This window comes from Lagopus muta, chromosome 1, assembly GCF_023343835.1.
Source record: "Lagopus muta isolate bLagMut1 chromosome 1, bLagMut1 primary, whole genome shotgun sequence".
In the NCBI taxonomy this organism is placed as follows: Eukaryota; Metazoa; Chordata; class Aves; order Galliformes; family Phasianidae; genus Lagopus; species Lagopus muta.
In genome coordinates this window covers 66,371,572-66,393,311 of record NC_064433.1, presented here as the reverse complement: position 1 = coordinate 66,393,311, position 21,740 = coordinate 66,371,572, and the positions used below count along the sequence as shown (strand labels likewise).

The window sequence follows — 21,740 nt, the reverse complement described above, 5'->3', positions numbered from 1 at the left end:
TCTTTTGAAAGGATACAACCAATTCAGTAACCCATATTTGTCTCGGGTGCTCATTTTTGTCCATGAGTAATTCTCAGCATTACATAAACATCCCCCATGTCTCTTAAGATCCTTTACAATATGGGATGTTAGTACCTTTAGTTTTTTCATCTGTGGTTTGCCTATCATACAACCATCCTGTATGCAGCACAGAGGGTCCCATATCCTTCTCCTATATCCTTTCTGTAGACCCTAATATTTCTGAGACAAAGAGTAGAACCACCAAATCACTATAGGTAAGCCACGTGAATATGTGGCCCTGCAAGACAGGACAAAGTAACCTATACACTCACTTTAGTAAGGCATTGTAGAGTTTCTTTCCAAACTTTTCTTTCACAGATTGTGCAGTGTCCCTAGGAAAATAAATACATTTATGTATAAACATGAGAATCCTTTTCAAAGACAGAATAAAACATATCCCTGCTGCTGTAAATAATATTGTGCTTTTTTGTGCTGGTGGAACCAAGAATGCAGAAGCAGAGGTTTAATTCTCAAATGTCTTTTACCCAACCAGCAGCCATGACTCATTTCAGTGCAACAGAGGATACGATCTGTACCCAATGATGAACTAACTGCTAAAGCCAGAAACAGATGATTATTTCCAGCACTTTGATCAGTAGGCCACACTTTCATCTCAGCTATGAAAAAGAAGACATATATGTGACTTTAAGTAGAGAAATAGACATTGAAGGCCCAGATGTTTTCAGTTTAACTTGACCTTATGAGCAATACAAGAGGTAAAAAAAAAAAAGGTGATTTTAAAGCAAGATTCTTCCTTCCATTTCAGCCCTGTTCTTTCACTTAATTAATTAATTTTATTTTTTATTTTTTATTTTTTATTTTTTTTAAATAAGGGTTAGATTAACAAGTAATTTGGCATAAGCCATTTTGGAAATCAAACATCTTTCTGGAAAGCCCAGCCCATGTTTTAAACTAATGATAAAACCTGTGACAGAAGTGTTATATATTTGTTCAGAAAGAACTTGAGTGAACAACCATTCTTAAAGCAAAGAGCCATATCATCGTGATCCTAGAAGAAAGAGCTTGGAAGTACAGATGAAAGCAGTGCTCTCAAGACAGCAAATACACTCTCAGTCTGACTAAAATGCCCATTTTCATAGGACTTTTCCTGCTTTTCTGATTTCTAAGAATTAGACTTTGGACTTGGACAAAATTTGTTGAGTGAAATTCTAAACTTTACCAAGCTCAAAAACCACATACTTATTTTTAGTTGCTCTTTCTCGGCTCACATTGATACAATAGTAGATGACTTAATTCTCTGTGAGCTGTGAAGCAGCTAAATGTCAAAACAAATTGATTCAAATACCAGCAAGCTAGCCCACTCATGGCTATGTTTTATTGACTCATGCCTTGAACAATCTCCAAAACTTAACCCAGATAGGATAGGCTGCTGTTTCATAAGCAGAAGAAATATTTTATATCCCGTATCAGCCATCATCTATTTCTTGATAACTGCCATCCCTGTATTTAACTTCTGTGGCATCCTTACAATCGAATCAATCAATATTATTATTTAACAGTGATATCAAGTGTTTTTTTTTACAGCAGCTCACATGATGATCGTGGCATTGTTGCACTGAAGGACACAGAGGATCTTTTACTTTTCACAGAGGACAGTGGGAAGAACATCTGGAAACAGAACTTTTTGCATGATTTCACACCTTTTGGTTTACTTTTACAGTTGCCATTGTGCCTGTATTTCTGAGTATCAGAGAAACAGCCATGTAATTGAGATACAACTGGGAAAAATCTCTGCAAATTGCATTTCATTTAAACTTTCCTAATACATAGTATTTATTTAATATATACCTGTTGTATTGCATTCAAACATTACATGCGTTAAATTAAAAATATGGCAGAGGCAAAAAGGGCCCATTGAAAGCATGGCTGTCTCTCACTGCACTCACATTAGTTTACTGAAGTTGATGCAGAGCCAGAATCTTGCCCTATGACAGCAACAACACACCATCCATTTAATTCCGTTCAGGCTTCAATGGTATTTCTCCCTGGATGGCCAGTTCCTGCATACACTTTCTCATTAAAAGCTCTGGATATATTACAGCACTTTAGCTATCTACAGTTGAAGATAACTGTGTAAATCCTCTGCACATCCACAGAAGGTGTTAGCCAATTTCAAAAGATGATTTTGCTTGCCCATTTTAGACTCTTCCTGAGGTTGTAGAGGATGAGTCGTGATCTGGAATGAACCATCACTCTCTACTGCCAATGAAGGCTGCTCAGAGGCACTGCTTTTTAGGAAGCCACATCTGAACAACCAGTTCCAGCCTCTACCTTTGTGGCATCCATTTTCAGAGTGGCAAAACATTTTCTGGAAAACTGCTTGATGACTCCAGAGATAATCTAGAAAGCAAACAGATTTCTCATATCTGACTTCTTTCTCAAGTACAGTCAGAGCTAGATATTCCAATAACCCTTAAACGATTTCTGTTGCTGCATCTGTGCAATTTCATTATTCTTTAATCAAAAGTTTCAACTTGTGTCCTGATACCCAGAAATTCAGCCACAGGTTATCTGCTGGAGGCAGTTAAGAAGATATATATATATTTTAAACAGTATTCTTTTCGTAATGTGTACCTTTTATATACAGATCTCTGAGTCATTTCTATTTCTATAATTTTATAACTAAGGAATTGGCATCTGAAAGAGGTTAAACACAGTGAGAAACAGGTATCAAGGCAGAAGCTAGGAGCTTTTGTCCATTAGCTTAAAAATCAGCTTCCTTACTTCTGCAGTAGAAGTATTTAACTGTTTTGCTCATCTGATAGGGTGTACATTTTAATTTCCCTGATTAGATAATTAATCTGTAAATACGCTGAATGAAATAACATTTTCCACTTTTTCTTTAAACAAAATTAATCCTTCACTTTCTTGATTTTCTTTGAAGAATATCGTCATTCAGTTCTATGATGTGTTTCAGTCTGAAAGTACCTCACGTATCTCCTCCTGTGTAGAATCACAGAGTAGTTAAAGGGAGATGAGGTTCAATGGTTGAATTCTGCTTTGCTTTTTTGTTTGGAAAGTAGTAAAATAAATTAAAAAAAAAAAAAGAAAAACAACTTTCTAAACTCATAACAAACTGTGACAAAAAGAAAGAACATTAATCTTCATCAGAAACATCAATATGTCTCCCTAATCAAGGTTCTCAGTGAAAATGGCAATTACCAGAGCTGCTTCCGGACTGCTTGTCCTTTCAGGGTTTCCACATTGAAATTGTTTGTCTTTGCTGGCATAATGAAGAACACAACAACTGTAACATCACTCTTATGTACCTGAACAGACATGAGATGGAGAGAAAACATTAAAACTCACCACTGGGTATCAAAGACCACGTTAACACTACAAAATAGTCACAGCAAAACCCAGCAGACTTTCACTGGTCATTCAGGAAGGCTCTGATCTTACTCCTCTCCCTTTAGCTGTCAAGTTTTTATCAAGTCAGGAATATAACTGAGAGTAGATACAGATAAACAGGTATCAGTTGCTCAATTCCAGTTTGATCAACGTGGATCTTCCTGGCTTCTCATGGTTTAGTAAAGCATGGCTTAGGATATTAACATCAACAGCAAAAAAATAAAAATAAAAATAAAAATAAAAATAAAAATAAAAATAAAAATAAAAATAAAAATAAAAATAAAAATAGCAAACAGATTTTCTCATGTGACATAAACTTGGTTGGCTTAAAGGAGTGAGAAACTAGTTTACTAGATGAAGAGTGCACAGATGTGGGGCAGGGGACTCCATACAGCAAGCAGAACAATCTTCTGCAGCAGTGCCCCAGGTGTATATTCTAAAAGAGTTATTATCAGAAACCACTGTATATCTGAATCCCTAACACAGAACCTGCCAGACACACAAAAAAAAACCACAAGTAACCTCTTGCTCATTTCTTACATCTTAGCTACTCCAAAGGCAAAAAGCACGAGATGTAAAATCCAACCCTTTGGTTACAGATGGTTTCATTTACTTCTCTTGTGCATAAACAAGTTTCAGAAGATCAAGTTCCTGAGAGACTCCTCATATGGAGCAGAACAAGACTGGACTCTTGTCAGCAACTCTTTAAAGGAAAGCTAAGAGTAAACTGCTCAGAGCTGTAAAAATTATCATGAATTGCTTCCACTCTATAAACATTGGACAAACAAAAATACTGTTAGTGTGCTTCTATCAGATGGAGGTACAAAAAAATGTGTAGTGTAAAATAATAGGATTCACTTATGATTTTAAGATTCTTCCCTTTCTTTAGGGCAGCTCAAAAGTCTATATGCTATTATATTAGTGTATACTAACAAACTGTCATAACGTATACAGTTTGTCTTCAAAGTATCAAAGTATCCAATGCTGAGCATTTCTGAGGTTCAGGCACACTACTGGAGCCTAGTTTAAGTTTCACCATCATTTTCAGGCTCACAAATAGTAAGAGTATCCTTCTGATCCCAGCCAAAATCCCCTTACAGAGGGGGGATTTTGCAAGTGTTCTTTGAATAGTTTTGGATGAAATCTGGAGCTGGCAAGCGCGTTGTACCAGTAAAACAATAAAGCCATCTTTAATTTATGGGAAAATAATTTAAGCTATTAGCATAAAAATATTTTTTAAATTGTATTATTATGTGATTATTTTTTTTATCTTCTTTCTGATAGGTGCACTTTCAGAGTAAACTCTTAAATCGTATTTTTAGTATTTTTCTTTAAAAACAAGGGTGGCAACCACAAATTAACTTCTTGAGCTACGTAATCAATTATTTTTAAGCAATCTGGCATTGTTGTATGCTTTGATGATTCAGGGAGTTAGCTGTACGAAAAGCCTGAATGTGCTATAATTATTTTCCTGTAAACCAGAGTATGAAATAGAAACTATCGCACATGACTTCTATAATACAGTAAGTTTTCTACATTTCCAGAAGCTTCCTTACCCTCAGCAAAAAGTTTAGTCTTGATAAGGCTTCTAGAAACATATCAGCTCCTTTGTTGGAAAATTCATATCTCCCAGCAATGAAGAAAAATAAGGTATTTTCAAGACTGAAGTCAAGGTGGCTGAAACCAAGTGAACAAACATACAAGCATGAAAGTATTTTTCAAGATGTAATCATACAAAACACATGTTTTTCTATTCTGGAGAAATTTATTACCCCAGGAAAATAATGAAAGAGAGGCTTTTCTTCACGTTAAGGTGACTATCAATCTGATAAAGTCCATCTTGGGTAAATAATGAAAATAATCAAGATCTTCTGCCCGATCCCACAAAGTCTTAAGCAGAGTTAGAGCTGGAATCTGAAATTCCTTCAGTTTCTGTATGAGAAATCCCAGACAGATATTTGACTAAGTTGGTAACAATTCACTTCCTTTATGAAGTATTTGTTAGACATATTGGCTTGTTTTTTTGCTTTAAATAGTGTTGGAAAATCATTGCTAAATCTGGAAAAGTAAAATCATACCCATAGAAATGACCTCGAATGAACTCTTGAATCCTAGCCTTGTACATGGAATGCAAATTCTGAAATTCATGCATTGCTGAAAACTTCTTAATGTTCAAGCCATTTGGAGTGACAACATCTGGAAAAGCAGAGAAAAGGCAGTGGCAAACATCTTCAGAGTCAGAGAAATTCTTAAGGAAAGAACAAGTGTGCCTTCCAATGGCAGTATGTGAACAGTTAATACATACTCTTATCACTCATGGCTCGAGAACAGCACTGCCTAATACAATGGTTTTTGTTAGTTTTCTCCACAAAGCTATTACATGTTATATTCCACACTCTACAACATTGAAGTGGCTTTCTTTTGACCTGTACTCAATGTTAATATAAACCCTGCTGGATATAAAGGTCCTTTTTGTCCTCTCAAGACTGAATTTATGCCTCCACTTAGCCATTTTTTGTGTAATATGTCCCTTACATCTTTAATCCTGATATCACCGTTGCCTGCTTTATTACTTGATAGAAAGCTCTTGAAAGCAGAAATTGTGTTCTACTACACACTTATTCACTGCATGGCATAACAGAGGCCTGTTCTATCCAGACTTCTGAGGATTTAACAGAAAAGAGAGCTTTTGCACTGGGGCAAAGGGCAGTTTGCATTCTTGCTAGATAAAGTGTACAGTCTAAATTTGGCAGAGTGACTGCTTACATCAAACTAACTTCACATGCTGCTGTTGTGCTTAATTTTTAGGAGTACTAAATTTGAATAATAATATAGGAAATTATCTGACAAAAGCTTGAGTGTCTAACGTTAAACCTGCTCTCTGATGAATCATGTAAGGTTCTGTCTCTGATCATAAGTTTTATCCATGATTTGAAAGATGATATTGTGGAATTTCTATTATTTTCATTCAGTTACAAAACATACATTTCTTAAGTAGTAGAGAATACTCTGAATCAAAGTTCTAGGAGACTTAGTTAAGATCTAGACCTAGATTTTGTAGCTGTATATATTTGACCAAAATCATAAGAGAAAACTCTGAAAAAGCCCTGAATCTTTGCAGTTTGTCAACAGAAAATATCATCCTGTGCTATTGTTACCTAAATCAATTCCAGTTTTTTTCCTTTCCTTCCTGAAATCAAATGATTCTGACTTGACCCACTTGGGGCAATGTTAGAACAGAATTTTCACCAATTCATTAAACAAAACAAAATGACCCTGCATTTAGAATGGGAGTAAAGCCCTCTTTCATCATATTTTCAGTAGGGCACAGAATTGAAATATTGTTTGTTGAGCAGAAACAGCGAACTGGACAGTTTGGGAAACCACGTTTGCTTTATACCTCTGAGACTTATGAAAATGACAGATTGAACACCACTACTGATGAAAGGGTAAATGGAGCTGCATTTTAATCAAAGGATATGAGACTGGTCAATATACAGCCTGCTGTGGATGAGTGAAAATATTCAAAAATCCCTCATTAATACCAGAGAATGGATGGAAACTGTCCAGAAAGAAAAACAGTCAAAGATTCCTATGTTGTTAGGAAGAGCTTGAAAGTGGTTGCAGTATTAAAGCTAAGTCCTATATGAACCAGTTCTCCCATAGTGAACTAGGAGGTTGGAGAAGATTGCTTGTTTGTAAACAGAAAAGAGGATGTTTCTGTTCTGTTGACCCCACATTCTTTTCAGTCAGACAGCAATGAAGTTAAGGGTCCAGTGGATAACTTTCTGTTTATCCTAATGCAGAAATTGTGGTGTGGCCTGTGGCACTGAAGGTAGCAGGGATAACAGTTCCAGATCTATAATTAGCACTGCAATTCACCTAAAATAAATCTAAAAAGAATAAATAAACCAAATTCAAAACAAAACCGCAAAAACCCGAAGTCCTTAAAGAATTGCTATATTTGAAACAACCAAGACGTGAGCACATCTGCTAAACAATCTCAAAATTATGTATACCTGTGGATGGAATGCTATGGCTTATCTTTCTAAAGCATTGTGCTGATTTAAAAAGAGCTTTAATGATTCATCAAACTGGGCTCATTACCTTATATGTTATATGACAAATTTTCTGATAAATTCCATATCCAATGAGAGTGATGCATAGGGCTAAACAAACTTTTGGGCACATACATTAACTATGTTTTTAAACTGTTCTGATTGTCTAGCAAAAAATAATATATCCATCTCTGAAACTTATCATGCCTGAGTCCTAAGATGCTTATGACCTCAACCACATTGCTGTTCCTAGCTATGACATTTATACAGAAATTAGTTGTAGTGATCTATGGCTTGTTTTAGCCTTCTCATCTCTTTCAATATTAAGTAAAGAGGAACAGCATAATCACTGGAAAGTATAATACATCTAACATCATTTCACATATGAAACCTTTTGCCACATTTCTACAAGAGCATATCACTCTCTACTAGCAAAGCAAGTTGTGAAAGCTTGTGAAATGTATTACAAAGATTCCACCTTCTGTTTTCTTCAGTTGACTAGAATATATTAGCATCACCAGAGGATGATGAAATATATGTCTCCTACTGTAGATAAACTCCCTGTAAAAAAATCCTGACATCCACAGAGGTAAACTAATACTCTCCTAAAATGGTACGGAATATAATTATTGCATGATGCTGAACTTGACTTTTTCCAGATTACATATGCTACTAGAATGTGTTTCAAGTGATATTGTCTGTACATGTCTTTTGAAAAACAGTTGTTCTCTGCAGTGTAGCCACACATACCTACACAGTGTGCCTTGCCCTTATGTTTTTATGCCTGTTGCTTTCATTCAATCTGAGAAAATGTAGGTAATGAGAGGAAATGCAAGAAGGAAAAAATTCAAGTCTTACCAGGATTTCTTTTAAGCATGTGTTCTGCTTCAATTGCTGTTATCTGTGAGACTGTGGTGAACACATGGGCACAGTGTACGGATGCCCGTTCCATACAGTATCGATGGTAAATCTGTCTCTCTCCTGCTTCCTTGTCAATGTCAAACTGTTAAATAACAAAATATACAAAAAAAGATATCTATACAATGTGCCCACCAGATTTATTACCATAAAGAAAGTCTCTGGAGTTAAGCTAGATTTCTCAAGGGAATCGTTTGTGATTATAGTCTCTCTGCCTGTTTATCAAACCATTCTATGGAGAGTCAACAGATTGATGGAGAAAGTCAGATCACAGCTCATGCCTATTTGGGAAAAAGATGACAGCTGAACAGTGGGAAGGAAACCCAGATTAATGATTCCTACATAGGTAAGGATCGATGCTGTTCGGCCTGCAGACTGGCCACGTCATGCGGCCTCTTGATTGGACTTGCTGGAAAACTTGAAAGAACAGGGAACTTGCTGATAAGGTACAGAGGGAGAGAAGAGAAACACAATGAGGATCAGAGGAGATCTGGAGGCTGGGTAACATAGTGAGAATCATGGCTAGTCAGGAGAGAAACTGAGTTGTTTTAGAGGAGTGGGATGTAAACATTCAGTCACAAAGCCTGAGGGAACAAGGAAAATGGAAACTGAGGCATTTTCTGATACTCAGAGCTGTTCTTCCTTCAAGCTCACCACAATTATTTGCTGCTTCTTTTACTTCAGTTTGAAGGCCATTAATTTCCAATGGCAGATTAAGTTAAACTCCAGATAAAATCACCTTGAATTATTTCTGAATCACCCTTAAATCTTGCAGGTGTCTTTTTAAGTAGATTTAAGTAGAAACAAAACAAAAAAGAAAAGTCAGGTCTGGATCACTCTAAGTTTCAATATGAAAAGGATCAATCTTCTCCCAATATCTATTAACTACAGCTCCATACTTGAACTCTCCACTATGGTTATGAAGGACATGCCTTACAGTATGTCGTAATGTTCCTGTGCATTGGTAAGTATCTGATAGTTTCCTAGATAGATGCGATTGCATTTCATGCATGCATGTGAATAATGCATGTTAGATATTTAGATTTACAAAAGTTTTCCAGAACTAGGAATAAAGGCATTTAAAAGGAATATTTCCTGTCCCTCTTATATGAATTTGCTGGTTCACAAAGAGGTTTGTGAAACAAAAACTGGTAAAATCTGTGCAGCGGGAATGTAATCACGAGGTTCAAAGCAAGGAAAATCTAAAATACCTACTGAGCTCATGTTTAAAGGTTCACAGAATCAAATTTTCATTACTGATGAGCACTGCAAAGTCAATACAATGAAGTCTAAAAAAGAACAGTGCTAATGAAGTGTCAATGATTACAATTAAACGTCAATCCTCTTAGTCTTACATGATGTTTCACTTCTGGGAACATCAAGGTTATTCTCCCAAGGTCAACGGCAAGGGCACCAAACAGACTGTTAGTTACACGGAGTGTGACAATGTCTCTCAATGTGCTATGTCATTAACAGTGCCTAATTTTAGGTGCACAGTCGGATTTTGATTGCATTTGACTCTGGAACTTCAATGACTGTAATGGATTTAACCACTATTATAGGCTGAGCAGATAGCACTATCTATAGTTACAACTGTCTGATCTTTGTCATGGCTAGTTGCTTCCAGTACTTTGGAATTTAGCCTGGAATAAAGCTATTTAGAATGTGAATTTCCACACTGAGTACATGCTAACAGTTGGTACAGAGCATATCTTGAAAGCAGAGAAAAGAAGAAAAAAGTAATTAAACTCCTGAAAGTGATACGGGGCTCTAGCATGATGCTTGGCTTATCCTAACCCAAATCTTTTACAATAAGTTCCCAACTGCGTTTCTACTTTTCTTGGAGACTATCTTGATACCTTTGAATCTGATCTGTGGAAACACTTGAACATTTACATCTGCATTGGAAATTCATGGGACTTGTAGTCTAATATTTTTTGGTTTTAATTAATTTTATTTATTTATTTATTTATTTTGGGCTACCCTCCACGCCCCTGAAGTGTGTGGTAAACTAATGAATGAATGTTACTGGAACATTCATATATCACTTATAAATGCCACCAATAGCTTTCAGAAAACCACAGCCTTGATCTTCGAAGCAGAAATGTTAATTGCATGTACTAAATAAGGTAGCAGACTGACAGAACAAACATACAGTAAGATCACTGTCATTGTTCAACCAATGTGTTCAACCTATGTGTACCAAAAATGCAAAATGGAACAGTTCTATACCATGCTGCGCAAAGACAAAAATGAGATGAGATGCCACTGCACACTCAAAGCTATGCAAAAGTTTATTTAAATATGTTTGACTTTAATTTTTTTTTAACTGCTAATGAAAAACATAGCTAGCCAAACTTTAAAACGTTTCTGCTCTCTTTTCTTTTTCTCACCAATAACTGTTATTTTACTAAATGTTACTAAAAACTACATTTGGGACATGTTCACTAACTAAGCACTCCCTTGAATTCTACTGGGAGAAAGATTCATAAAGGGATTGTTACAAACACTATGGCCCACTCCTTTCTAGCTTTTATTTCTTTGATTGCAATGAACACTTAACACATGTAGCACATCCACAGAATAACACATCCACAGAGTGATATCTCCTCACTGATATTCATTTCTGCATCTTCTGAAAATGGGAAAGATGTTACTTTGCACATGCTTGGCATGTTTGGCATGCTTTTTCAAAGGTATGCAATTCAGTTAGCAATAATTTGCTAGTCCATTAGCTTATATAAACTGGGCGCACAGAGTTCTCACATTCTACCTGTAATTATTCTACAGCAGTTTCCTTCACTGATCAATACAGCAAGATCCTAACCTTTAAATTCATTTATAGTGTCAAATGAGAAATCTCATCGTGTACCTCTGAGCAGGCTAGACAAGTGACTTCAGAAAATAAGTCCTAGACAAGTTGAAGGACAGGTTGAATGGAACTTAACCGATGAGACAGTGCAAGAGACACATTTAGTCACACAGTGGAGTACTGGGAAAAGACAGCTGAGCTTGCTGTGATAGTATTAACTCCAGAACTAGGGGTAATATGGGGCACAGCTCTCATCTGACCTACTGTGTCAAACTGAAGCAGACTGTCAGCACAGTTCTTCACCTCCAAACCTGTGTTTCTACACAGCAATTTGTTCTGTGATCTGGATGCACTGCTTGTCAGAAACAGCTCAAGCATCTATGAAATATGTTCCAAAATGTTCATGTTCAGTGAGGCCAAAACAAAATATTTGTGAAGTGAATCATGCTTACATTTGTTTGTTTGCCATTATCAGCAAATTAGAACACTGACAAAGCCACAAATGAAAGCTACAGCAAAAGGAAAACAGACTCATTGTCTCTTCCCTCAACGGCATTTAAGAACTAAGCTCTTCACTGTAAATACTCCATTTCTCTCAGTGGGATTCTACTCCCACTCTGATCTTTGGAAACCAAGTAGATTGTTACAGTTTGCATGATGGCAAGGATTAGATGGGAAAATGTTTCTCATATAAGGTCACTGATTTCAAAACAAAACAAGACGATGCTCCACAGGTTTTTGACTGAAATTTGCGTTTGTTGTAATGCACCTCTGAGGAAAAATTACAACTCATTTTTGTCCTTTCTATGGATCCAGGTGATGAACACATTTCACTTGTATCTTAAAACGTTAGGGAGAACAGTAGTTAAACACTGAAACTCCCAGCATGACACTGTGGTTCAGAGAGCTAAGAGGATCTTTGAAGGTAAAAGCAAGAGAATATCAAGTGAGATACTACGAGATACTGGCATGATGCTTCTCCTGGAAAGACTGAGAAGTTACTGAAGTAATAAATTCAAATTGGACATTCATTGTTCAAACTGAAAAAGACAATTTGTAAAGGATTTAGAAATGTGCAAGAAGACAATAGAAAAGGAGAAAGTACTGCATTACCTGCATTAATGGTTCTCAGAAAGACAGGTAAGTTGTTTATCACAGTCTGCATACATGCTCCTGATTCTCATATTAGATTGCTTCTTCACATAGTCCCAATAGTTTTGATAATGACCAATGTTGTGAAATGTTGCATAAATAAGGTGGATTCTCCTCCTTGAGCTTTACATCAAGACTGGATAATGTTGTATAAGTAGTTTGTATCTCAAACAAAAGGTACGATACAGAGATTGGTAGCTGAGGATTTTAGGTAGAGAATGAGTAGATATTTTCTGGTGTCTAAACTCAGAGACACGCTCAAGTTCACAAGGTGATTCTGCAGTGCAATTGGAGAGGAGGTGTGCAGTTCAAATTCCTTGTTTACTGGCAGGAGGAATGAGAAGATCTTCAGTTCTAACAGCATCACATTGACTGCCATTGTCTGAAGTGTATAAAAATTACTTTTTTTAAAAGCTACTTTACATCAGTTTTAACTTAATTGTTTAAATTGTTTTAACTTTAATTGTTATTTTGTGCAAATGGAACTTGCATTGTGGTACAGCCAAATAAGACAAAAATTTATACTTCCTGGCTTAAGTCAGATTTCATTAGCTACTACTAAAGCAGATCAGCTTTGTTTAACAGCAAGCTCAGTGACAGGTATGACAATACAGTACTAAGAGGAACATAAGCTTGTGCTCTTATACTGTCAGCATAAAAGCTCTCAAAGATTCATTTCCATTGGGATTTTCAATACTTTTCCTTTTAGACTCGATGAGGCAGAACTCTCCACTCCTTTCTGAACTATTTTCAGTCACACTTGAATGAACTGAATGTAAAATTTTCTAGGTCTGAATAGAAGTGCTACTCACTGGCAGGATACCCTTACATAAGGAAAAACGCTATGAAGAGTGAGACTAATCTTTTATTTTTCTTTTTCATAGAGAATCCTATCACAGAATTGCAGAACCATAGAAAGACAGGTTAGAAGGAACCTTTAAGCTCATTTAATTTCAACCCCCTACTGTGGGCAGGGTTGCCACTCACTGATTAGGCTGCCTCAGGCCCCATCCAACTTGGCTTTGAGCACCTCCAGGGATGAGGCATCCAAAACTTCCCTGGGCAGCCTGTTCCAATGCCTCATCATCTTCTTAGTAAATAATTTCTTCTTAATACCTAACTTAAATTTCCTGTCTTTTAGTTTAAAGCCATTCCCTCTAGTCCTTTCTCTATCAGACTGTGTAAAATGTCGGTCCTCCTCTTGCTTATAAGCTCCCTTTAAGTACTGGAAGGCTGAAATGAGGCTCCAAGCTAAACAATCTTAGCTCCCTCAACCTTTCTTCGTAGGAGCGGTGCTCCAGTCCTTTGATCATGTCTGTGGCCTGAGTGCATTTTCTATTATAATACCATTTATTTTTTTTTAGTAAGAATTAGCAGAGGTCAAAGCCCACAGACTTCTTGGCTATGCCAGCCAGTGATGAGGTCACCTTCCAGGTGAAATTCCAGGTTAGACCATTTGCCCAAAAGATTGTTCCTAGTTCATCTAGGAACCAACATGGACCATCACTGCCTCTCAGTCAATTATAAAAGGTATTGGTCTATTTAAAACCCAAGAGGAGGAAAAGGAGAAAGAAAAGGAGAAAGGAGAGGAGGAAAGAAAAGCAGATTCCTTAATGCAGAAAGATATAAAAGATTAAAATCCTCCATCTTCAGCCAATAAACCAGCTGCTCCTGGGGAGGAAAAAGGTTTAACAGGCTCAGACCTTTTTCACAGAACTTTTATTGTAGCAACATACAAAACCTTATTTGCATCAGTGTAAAAGCTACACTGGACATAGGCAAAAGAGGAAAAAAACAACAAAAAAAGCACTGCTGGTTGGACTTTTAGATCTGAAAAAATTTTTAAGCACAGCTAAACTTATGATAATATATGTATTGGGAATGAAGCTCATAACATATTCTGCTTGTTGAAATAAGAAAGTGTTGACTATAGAAGATTTAAGCCAGCAAACTGCAGGTAGGTTCAGCAGTCCATGACCCCTATCTGTTTACACAGGGTTCCTCAGATGCTTGAACAATAATATAAATATCAGACACTACTAGTTACTGTGCAAATCAGCTTCTGTTTTGTTCTGCTTTCCCTCCCTTCTTCACTCCAGAATCAGAGTGATTTAAATGTGAATCAAGGAACTGAAGCTGAAGTGTTGCCTCAGGGTTACTGCCTCAGGGGTCCTCAGCTCATACTATCTGTTTGTTACATGCTGCTGAACACAACAGTTTTATTTCTAGTATTTACTATGATCCTGTGCATGCTGTTAAGGATTTAACGCTTGACTTCTCACTGGAGCAGGACCAGCTGAATTTTTCCCAGTCCAACTGAACTAGTTACATCTGTAAGAATGTAAGAATTGCACACTCTCAACCAGTGATGCTGTATCACTGATGCAGCAGTGATGCTGACAAGGATCCTGTCTCCGACCAAGGTAAATAACACATGGCTTGGGGAGAGGTTGAAAAGGTCCTTGTTTTTTCCAGCTATTTTGGCTTGATACATGATGACCATAAGGTCACATGTATTCTCTCTCCTTACTTCCATTCAGATTCAGTTGCTCTCCTTAACAATCAATTCATAACATTGGCGCAACCAATATTCAAACTGATTTTTGAATTCTCTCATTGTTCCCAAATCCTGCAAATGGTTTGCTATAGCTCACAGACTGACAACATAGTAATGCAGCCATAGAGTCCTGGTGACATATAGTTCAGGCACCTAAGTGATTTCAGGAGTCTAAAGAACCATCACAGTGTGGCAACCTTGCACTAATTGTTTCTTCCACCAAAAGGAAGTAAAGCTGAAGGCCAAGTTTTCACAGATCCAGTGTTTCTAAAGACTATCAGAAGATCACATGGAGCCTTCTCTGCTACTTCTCCATCAGGTAGAAGCTGGTGACTTTTTTGTTAATAGGAGTGATAGAGAAAAATATCAGCCAAGCCACGCTGCACAGCCCTTTGCATGATCACTGATACTCCAAACAGGATGGGACTTGGGCCAAAATATTCTCACTGTCTTATTTTAGAGAATACATTTCTACTTTCTGTACTTGTGCCAGTGGTACATATTAAGCTTTCTTAGGATCAAAGTGGCATTTTTCAGTATAGACTCAAGAAAATCTCAGTAATACTTTCACATCTTTAAAAGAGATCTTTCAACTCAGCTTGTATCTTCTGGTACTGCCTGTCTGTAAGAGCATAATAATACTGGGGTAAAAGAGTGCTGCACTGAGTGCATATACGTGTGCATACGTGTGTTTGTATGCGTGTGTGCAGAGAGAGGAGGGCTGATGGACGATGGAGGACAAACTGCATGAATTTCAGGGCTAATGGGAAATACAACGGTGAGAAAGAACATAGCTAAGGAACTGTGAAAGAAGAAAGAGAGAGAAAGGACTTTGAAGATACTGGGCAAGCATCTTTTCTCAGGCATCCAAATACCATATTAAGGTTGTATTTGTGGATCCCACTGTTAAGTTCCTCTTCAGCACTGAAGAAAGCACTTGGCTTCAGTGACCAGAGTAGACCCCTCTAGTATGCATTCAAACATGGCTTTTCTTGGACTGTGTTGAGGACTACAAAAGGAAACGTGAATTTTCCTGTTTTTCTTTGCAGGAATTGTTTATGTCAGATCATCTCCAAGTACAACTAGGCCATACCTTTTCCTGTGGTATTGCAACTGTTTTTCTGTTATGTCTGGCACAGAATATACCACAGTGGCTTCTTTCCCACCCATCTTGACTGCTGTACTTAAAGCTGGTTGAAAATATATTCTAGCCAGGAAAAGCTGATCAAAAGTAAGTAAAGTTTATTGCTATTATGCTTTAAAGAACATCATGCAATGGCACTAACAGATAAAGCAGCTATCATAATTGTGAAGGGGAGCTCACATGTACTAAAAATATTTTGTCTCATCCAAAGGTTTAATATTACAAAGCCCTGGAGAATTTCCATCACTGCACAAATCACCTGTTTGACCTTAATAGTTTACTACTGGAGGACAGCAACAATACCCTCTGAAGACACATCTGTATCATTTAATTACCAAACTCTAGATCAACTTCTCATGTTTCTCAACAAGCTTTTGGGCCCAGCTGACCTTTTTACAGTGAAAGGAGCCCTCATTTAGATATCTAATCTCTCACTAAATGTTACATTTGTCAGGGAGAGCTTTAGCACCTTATAAGCATGAAAAACAGCAGTGTAAGAGTTTGGCATCGTTTCGTGTATTAACACTGCATGTAAATGTCAATCTTTACACAGAGGGCATAAAGGAGTATGGTCTAGACATCCACAACTTTCCTCACCAAAATATTTTCTACAGCAGTTTATAATATTTTAAATACATACATATGTTTTATTCAATATATTTTTAGAATAAAACTGGTTGTATTTATATTTATCACATAGTTAATTGTTACCAATTAGGCTTGTGAAGATTCAGAATAGGATGCACTGTAGCTAATCACATAAAGGCTGGCCATGTAATGTGTGAACATTAAAAATGATATAAATACTGTGACTAGTATAAAAATATACCAAAATCTGTATGTCTGCTTAGATGCAAGTTCATGACTTTCTTTTGAGTACACAGGTAAGGATGAGAACCCAAAATTATCATTGAGAAAAAAAAAGTGCTTTTCAGAAAAGGAGTCTATTTCACAAGACTTCCTGTAGCTCACCAAATTAATCAGAATATGAAACTCTTTTTTTTTTTATTTTCTTTACAAAAGGAAGGAAATTCTCTGACAGTATTTTTAGAATCGATTTATAAAGCTATTAGCTCCTCCCACCTCTTTTTTAAACTCCAGTTTCTCATTTTAAATACCTTTTCATTTTTTAAATTGCAGCTTCCTCACTAACAAATTATGTCTAATAATGCAAGGTTGAACAAATGAATTTTTTGCTGAAAAGTCCCTGTTAAATCTGAAATGAGATGGTCTTAGTTATTTCAATTTAGCTCTGTCCAGAGAAAGATACAGTACTGAGACTGTAATTAAAATTTGCGTATATACATATAAGGAGAATATAAGGGAGTAGGAATGTCTAAACTCCTAAAGCTTGGTCTGATGGCATGCTGCCTCTTTAATGTCTGATCATATCTAATATCGAATATCTAATGATATCTAATTCAGGAGAGCAGTTCTCCTAGGTGATAGAGTAAGACAGATTTTACAGAAGATAATATGAGGGAGGATATTTGGCTTGTGTTTACTGTGCTTTTGAATAAGGACAGTATCATACTACTGCTTCAGCCTTGTCTTTGGGAGACACTTAAGTTTGACACAGAGTGGAATAAACATCAATTATGTTACAAACTGATTCATTTTATTCAGTGCTTTTAGCTAAGGAAATGCTTGAACAGTGAATAAAGCAGTTGTTTTAACCTTCTGACTAAAGCTGCCCTCAATACACACTGGAATGAAAAGAATCTCTTGTACTTGATTTGTCTGTAAACACACTAGAAATCCCAAATCATGTAATGTGACTCCATAGAAGGCAGTACTAAAGATATCTGGGTCCTTGAAATGTTAGTTTATGTTATGCTTTGACTGAAAAGGAACAACAAAAACCAAAACCACTAAAGAGTTTACAAGAATTCCCAGAAGTGGATGTGGGTCTTTTAAACTCAGAAAATACTTCCTTCTCTGTTACAAACAAAGCCTAACCTAAAAAGCTTGAAAGTAGAACTTACGATTTGCAAGAATTAATAGTCTGGGGAAAGGAAACAGCAAAATCAAACAAAAACATTTAATGGCACTACAGGGTATCTCCTGCAAGCAGAGATCTACTAGCTATTTTTTTCTACAAACTTTCATTAAAGAAAGAATGTTGTGAGGCTGTACCTGACTACAGCTGTATGGGTTCTACATTTACTAGTTACTCAGACTGCTAACTAACTTAGAAAATGCAGCATATATTACTTAAGTTGATCACTGCTCCTGAACATGAAGGGGAAGATTCTCAAAGCTACTTGCAGTGATGTCTGGCCCTATAACTCTCCCATGCTTTTGAAAATGTTTCAAATCATTAAAAAGAAGGTTATGAATCTCTGTGGGCAAGCCTGTACACAGCTGCAATATTATTCCATATAGCTGTGGATTGGACCAAGGCACTGACTTGACTAAAGGCTGAATGACTTTCAGTACTCTGCAGTGAAAATCTGGTAACCTAAAGTTAACTGAAGGAAGTACAAGTATTTTAGACTCTACTGAAGGATGGCATGGAGACAAAAGCACAAGGTCCTACACACCTCAAGATCTTACCATTTCTTATGTGTTGGAACCAATGACCTATCACTCTGCTGTGGCGCTACTTAAGTGATCTCTCAGCATGGAAAATGTAATACATAGTGTAGCACAATAAACAGAAAAGGAACCAGGAGCTGATTAGGTGGAAAAATAGAGAAGGAATAAGAAAACTGTCTCTTACCTGGTCAAGATTGTTGTAAAAGTCTATATTGGCTGCACACAAGTATCTCCCAAGCAGAGTGGCATGAGTAGTAAAAATTGTGGCAACTGGAAGTTTCTGAGATCGAGACAGTATTAAACCCACTCCTGCCTGCCATTCATGGAAATGAGCAACTATGTTGGGCTTGTCATCAAACTGACAGGAAAGCTGAAAAAAATTAGAAAGAACATATATTAAACGTGTATCATCCAGCTCATCATCCCAGCCTCAGAAACTTTCCTTCATATTGTCTTGTGTGTGTGTTCTTTCATATGATAAAACAGTATAGTGTTTTAAGTGGTCATGTGTCTTGATTCCTTTCAGCCTTAATCCTTAGCACACAAAGCACATGTCCTTCACTTGTACCTCAGAACAGCATCCTTCCTAGAGCGCTGGGAAGCTCTGGCAAGGACAGTCACTGTTCATTCTTTCAACTTGCTCATCTGCTATTGAAACTCTAATTTGAATAAAGAAGTCATGAGCACCTCTAATGGAGATGATTCTGTAGATTGAAAAAGTTTTGTTTTTTCAGGGATGCTGTGGTAAGAGTAATGGAAGTCATGGTGTTGTCATTCATTCTGTCTGTAACATCTCTGCAAAGTACAATCTAGCAGCTGAGAGAACTTTCTTACTGGCTTCATGACACGTTTGTGAGAGTGACAACATGACTATGGTAGGAGAGGAAAAGGGAACTTGGGATCTTATCTGTAAGAACACCCAGTGACAAATAAAGGAGTTGGGGAAAAAAAAAAAACAGGAAGAAATGACAGTGAAGACATGGCACATTTCACATAAGACTTGGAAAAACATAATTAAAGTGATAAGACTTAAGTTATAAATACAAATTTCATCCAGGTCAGGAACCACATCCCAAAACTTTTCTTCTCTGCTGACAAGGCTGAGGTTTTACAAACTCCAGATTTTAAAAACTGTACCTCTTTTAAAAACCAGGCTGTTACTGATCCAAAAATTACAGCATCATTGGCTTCTCGGTCATGAAAAGGAATCCCTATGTTGGTAGCATCCCAAAATTCGCCTTTCCATCTGTCCAGATTCCAGGCTGCTGATCCTATATCAAACAGTAAGACATATGGGCTGCCCTCTATCAGCCATCTTCCAAAAAAGACCTAAAGAAAATAGGCAAAGATATAAGAAGAAAATGTTAAAGTGAATGTGAAAACAAATTTCCACAAGTATTTTCATCCATCAAATCATACGTATTTTACATAAGGAATGCTAAGGATCATAGTCCTCTACACCCAGGATTTGTGGCTTTCCTTGCAAAACACATGGAGTAATACTTGATCAAAGGTCGGGGTAAGTGGAAATTGCATGACATTTCCTCATTCTGCCCACACAGTACAGTTGGTGCCCTTTGCAGAGAGGAAGAAACAATCAGAAGGTGTTACAATATCTAAAAATATCAGCCCCCAAATATGCAGCTTTCCATCTTTATCTGCATCAGTACACTTAAACATCTGTAACAGAATTATAACTCCAGTGATAATAACCTACCTGCACAACAAGGAGAATAAGCTGAACTGTCCTAAGGCAACACAATGCAATTTGGATCACATTCCACATTGCAGCAGTCTACACAGTCAAATTATTTCACCTTATTTCAAATTATCTCACTCATTTGGGTCTTCAACCCAAAATGGCTATAGCAGCAGAGGCATATTAACTGTGGATAATGAGGTACTATATGTAGATTAATGCAGTTTATACTCTGCACCTGGCTCATAGGAATCTTTTACGTCGTTGTTCAATTGCATTTAATTCACCAACCCCTGGGCTCTCCAGAGTGGAATCCTGTCCTAATCTTAGAGCTGGTGAGACAGAGGGCGGGTCTTGAAAACAGAGACTAAAGTTCTCAGACCTATTTGCACAAAAAAGAAAAGCTGTATCAAAGATAGCTATTTGAAGAAAGCTCAGGCCCTTACATATGTATTTCAAGCTATTCTGGTTTCTTCCTTAGGAAAATGAGGTTGATGAGCAGGGATCCTGTGTGAACCCTGATTTTAAATACGGTGTCAAGTTGTGGCAAGGAACACACCTGACCTGACAAGTTCGGAAGCTTTCCTAGGTCCCCTGGTTTAAAGGGTTCCATTGTGATACATAAGCAAAATCCAGATACACTGATAATAGGATAAGTGCAGCTCCTGGAATCTAAAGCGCCATTATTAGAGATCAAAGCTATACTTGACGTACCTGGGATAGATCTCCTGCTATATATGAATACTCCAGCAGAACGATGCACATGTCAGACTGCCAGAGCTGACTGCTTAAACTGAATGTATGCTGGAACAGCATAAAGTATATATATATGTATGTATAGCTTTGCAAATAATCTGCCCCACAAGCCTTTTGCTATTATCTAAACAAAGGAGTGTTACCTTGCAGAGACATCTCTCTGTAAGGAACAGGTGCAGCACATAAAACTTGATAATTCACTTAGGAAAGTCTGATAAAAATACAGATTTATATTCCTGTTAGATTAGACCTTTCAGTTTGGATTTCATTTTTAACAATGCCAAGCATCGTACAACAACAGCATCCCCAACAGACACTATCCCAAGCTGTGGCTCACGTATTTCCAGCAGTGTATTTAACACATAGCAGGGCATGAGAACCTAAGAACTGCCATAGCAAAAGGAAATAACACATTGCCAGTGCCACAGCTGGTGTGCCATTTTTAGCTCACTGCTGAATAAGAAGAACTTTATTACTAATTTAAGGTTGGAGTCAAGCTATGAGATTGATCTGAGGTCCCACAGAAAACACCAATAAAAACTGAGCAAGAAACATAGATTAACTCCCTATGTGTGCTACAGCTTAAACCCTCTTTCTAGGGAATGGATAGTCAGTTGTATTGATCTGAGGAAGCAGATTCTTTATCAGTTGGGTGCTTTTTCTTAAGCACACTT

The 21,740-nt window shown here is 37.0% G+C and overlaps 1 protein-coding gene across 3 annotated transcripts in view; it reads right to left on the bottom strand.

The window, feature by feature from the left end:
* GYS2 (glycogen synthase 2) overlaps positions 1-21,740 on the bottom strand; it is a 41,627-nt gene that overhangs the window by 8,846 nt on the left and 11,041 nt on the right. For all 3 annotated transcript variants that reach the window (XR_007373335.1, XM_048927331.1, XM_048927340.1), the window contains 7 exons: positions 19,749-19,940; positions 18,796-18,981; positions 8,349-8,493; positions 5,511-5,628; positions 4,989-5,109; positions 3,244-3,350; positions 333-392 (listed from right to left, as the gene is read on the bottom strand). Coding sequence is in view for 2 of the 3 variants with exons in the window: in XM_048927331.1 (XP_048783288.1) it covers positions 333-392; positions 3,244-3,350; positions 4,989-5,109; positions 5,511-5,628; positions 8,349-8,493; positions 18,796-18,981; positions 19,749-19,940 (929 nt within the window). In the remaining variant the exon portion in view is untranslated. The remainder of the gene's footprint in view (positions 1-332; positions 393-3,243; positions 3,351-4,988; positions 5,110-5,510; positions 5,629-8,348; positions 8,494-18,795; positions 18,982-19,748; positions 19,941-21,740) is intronic.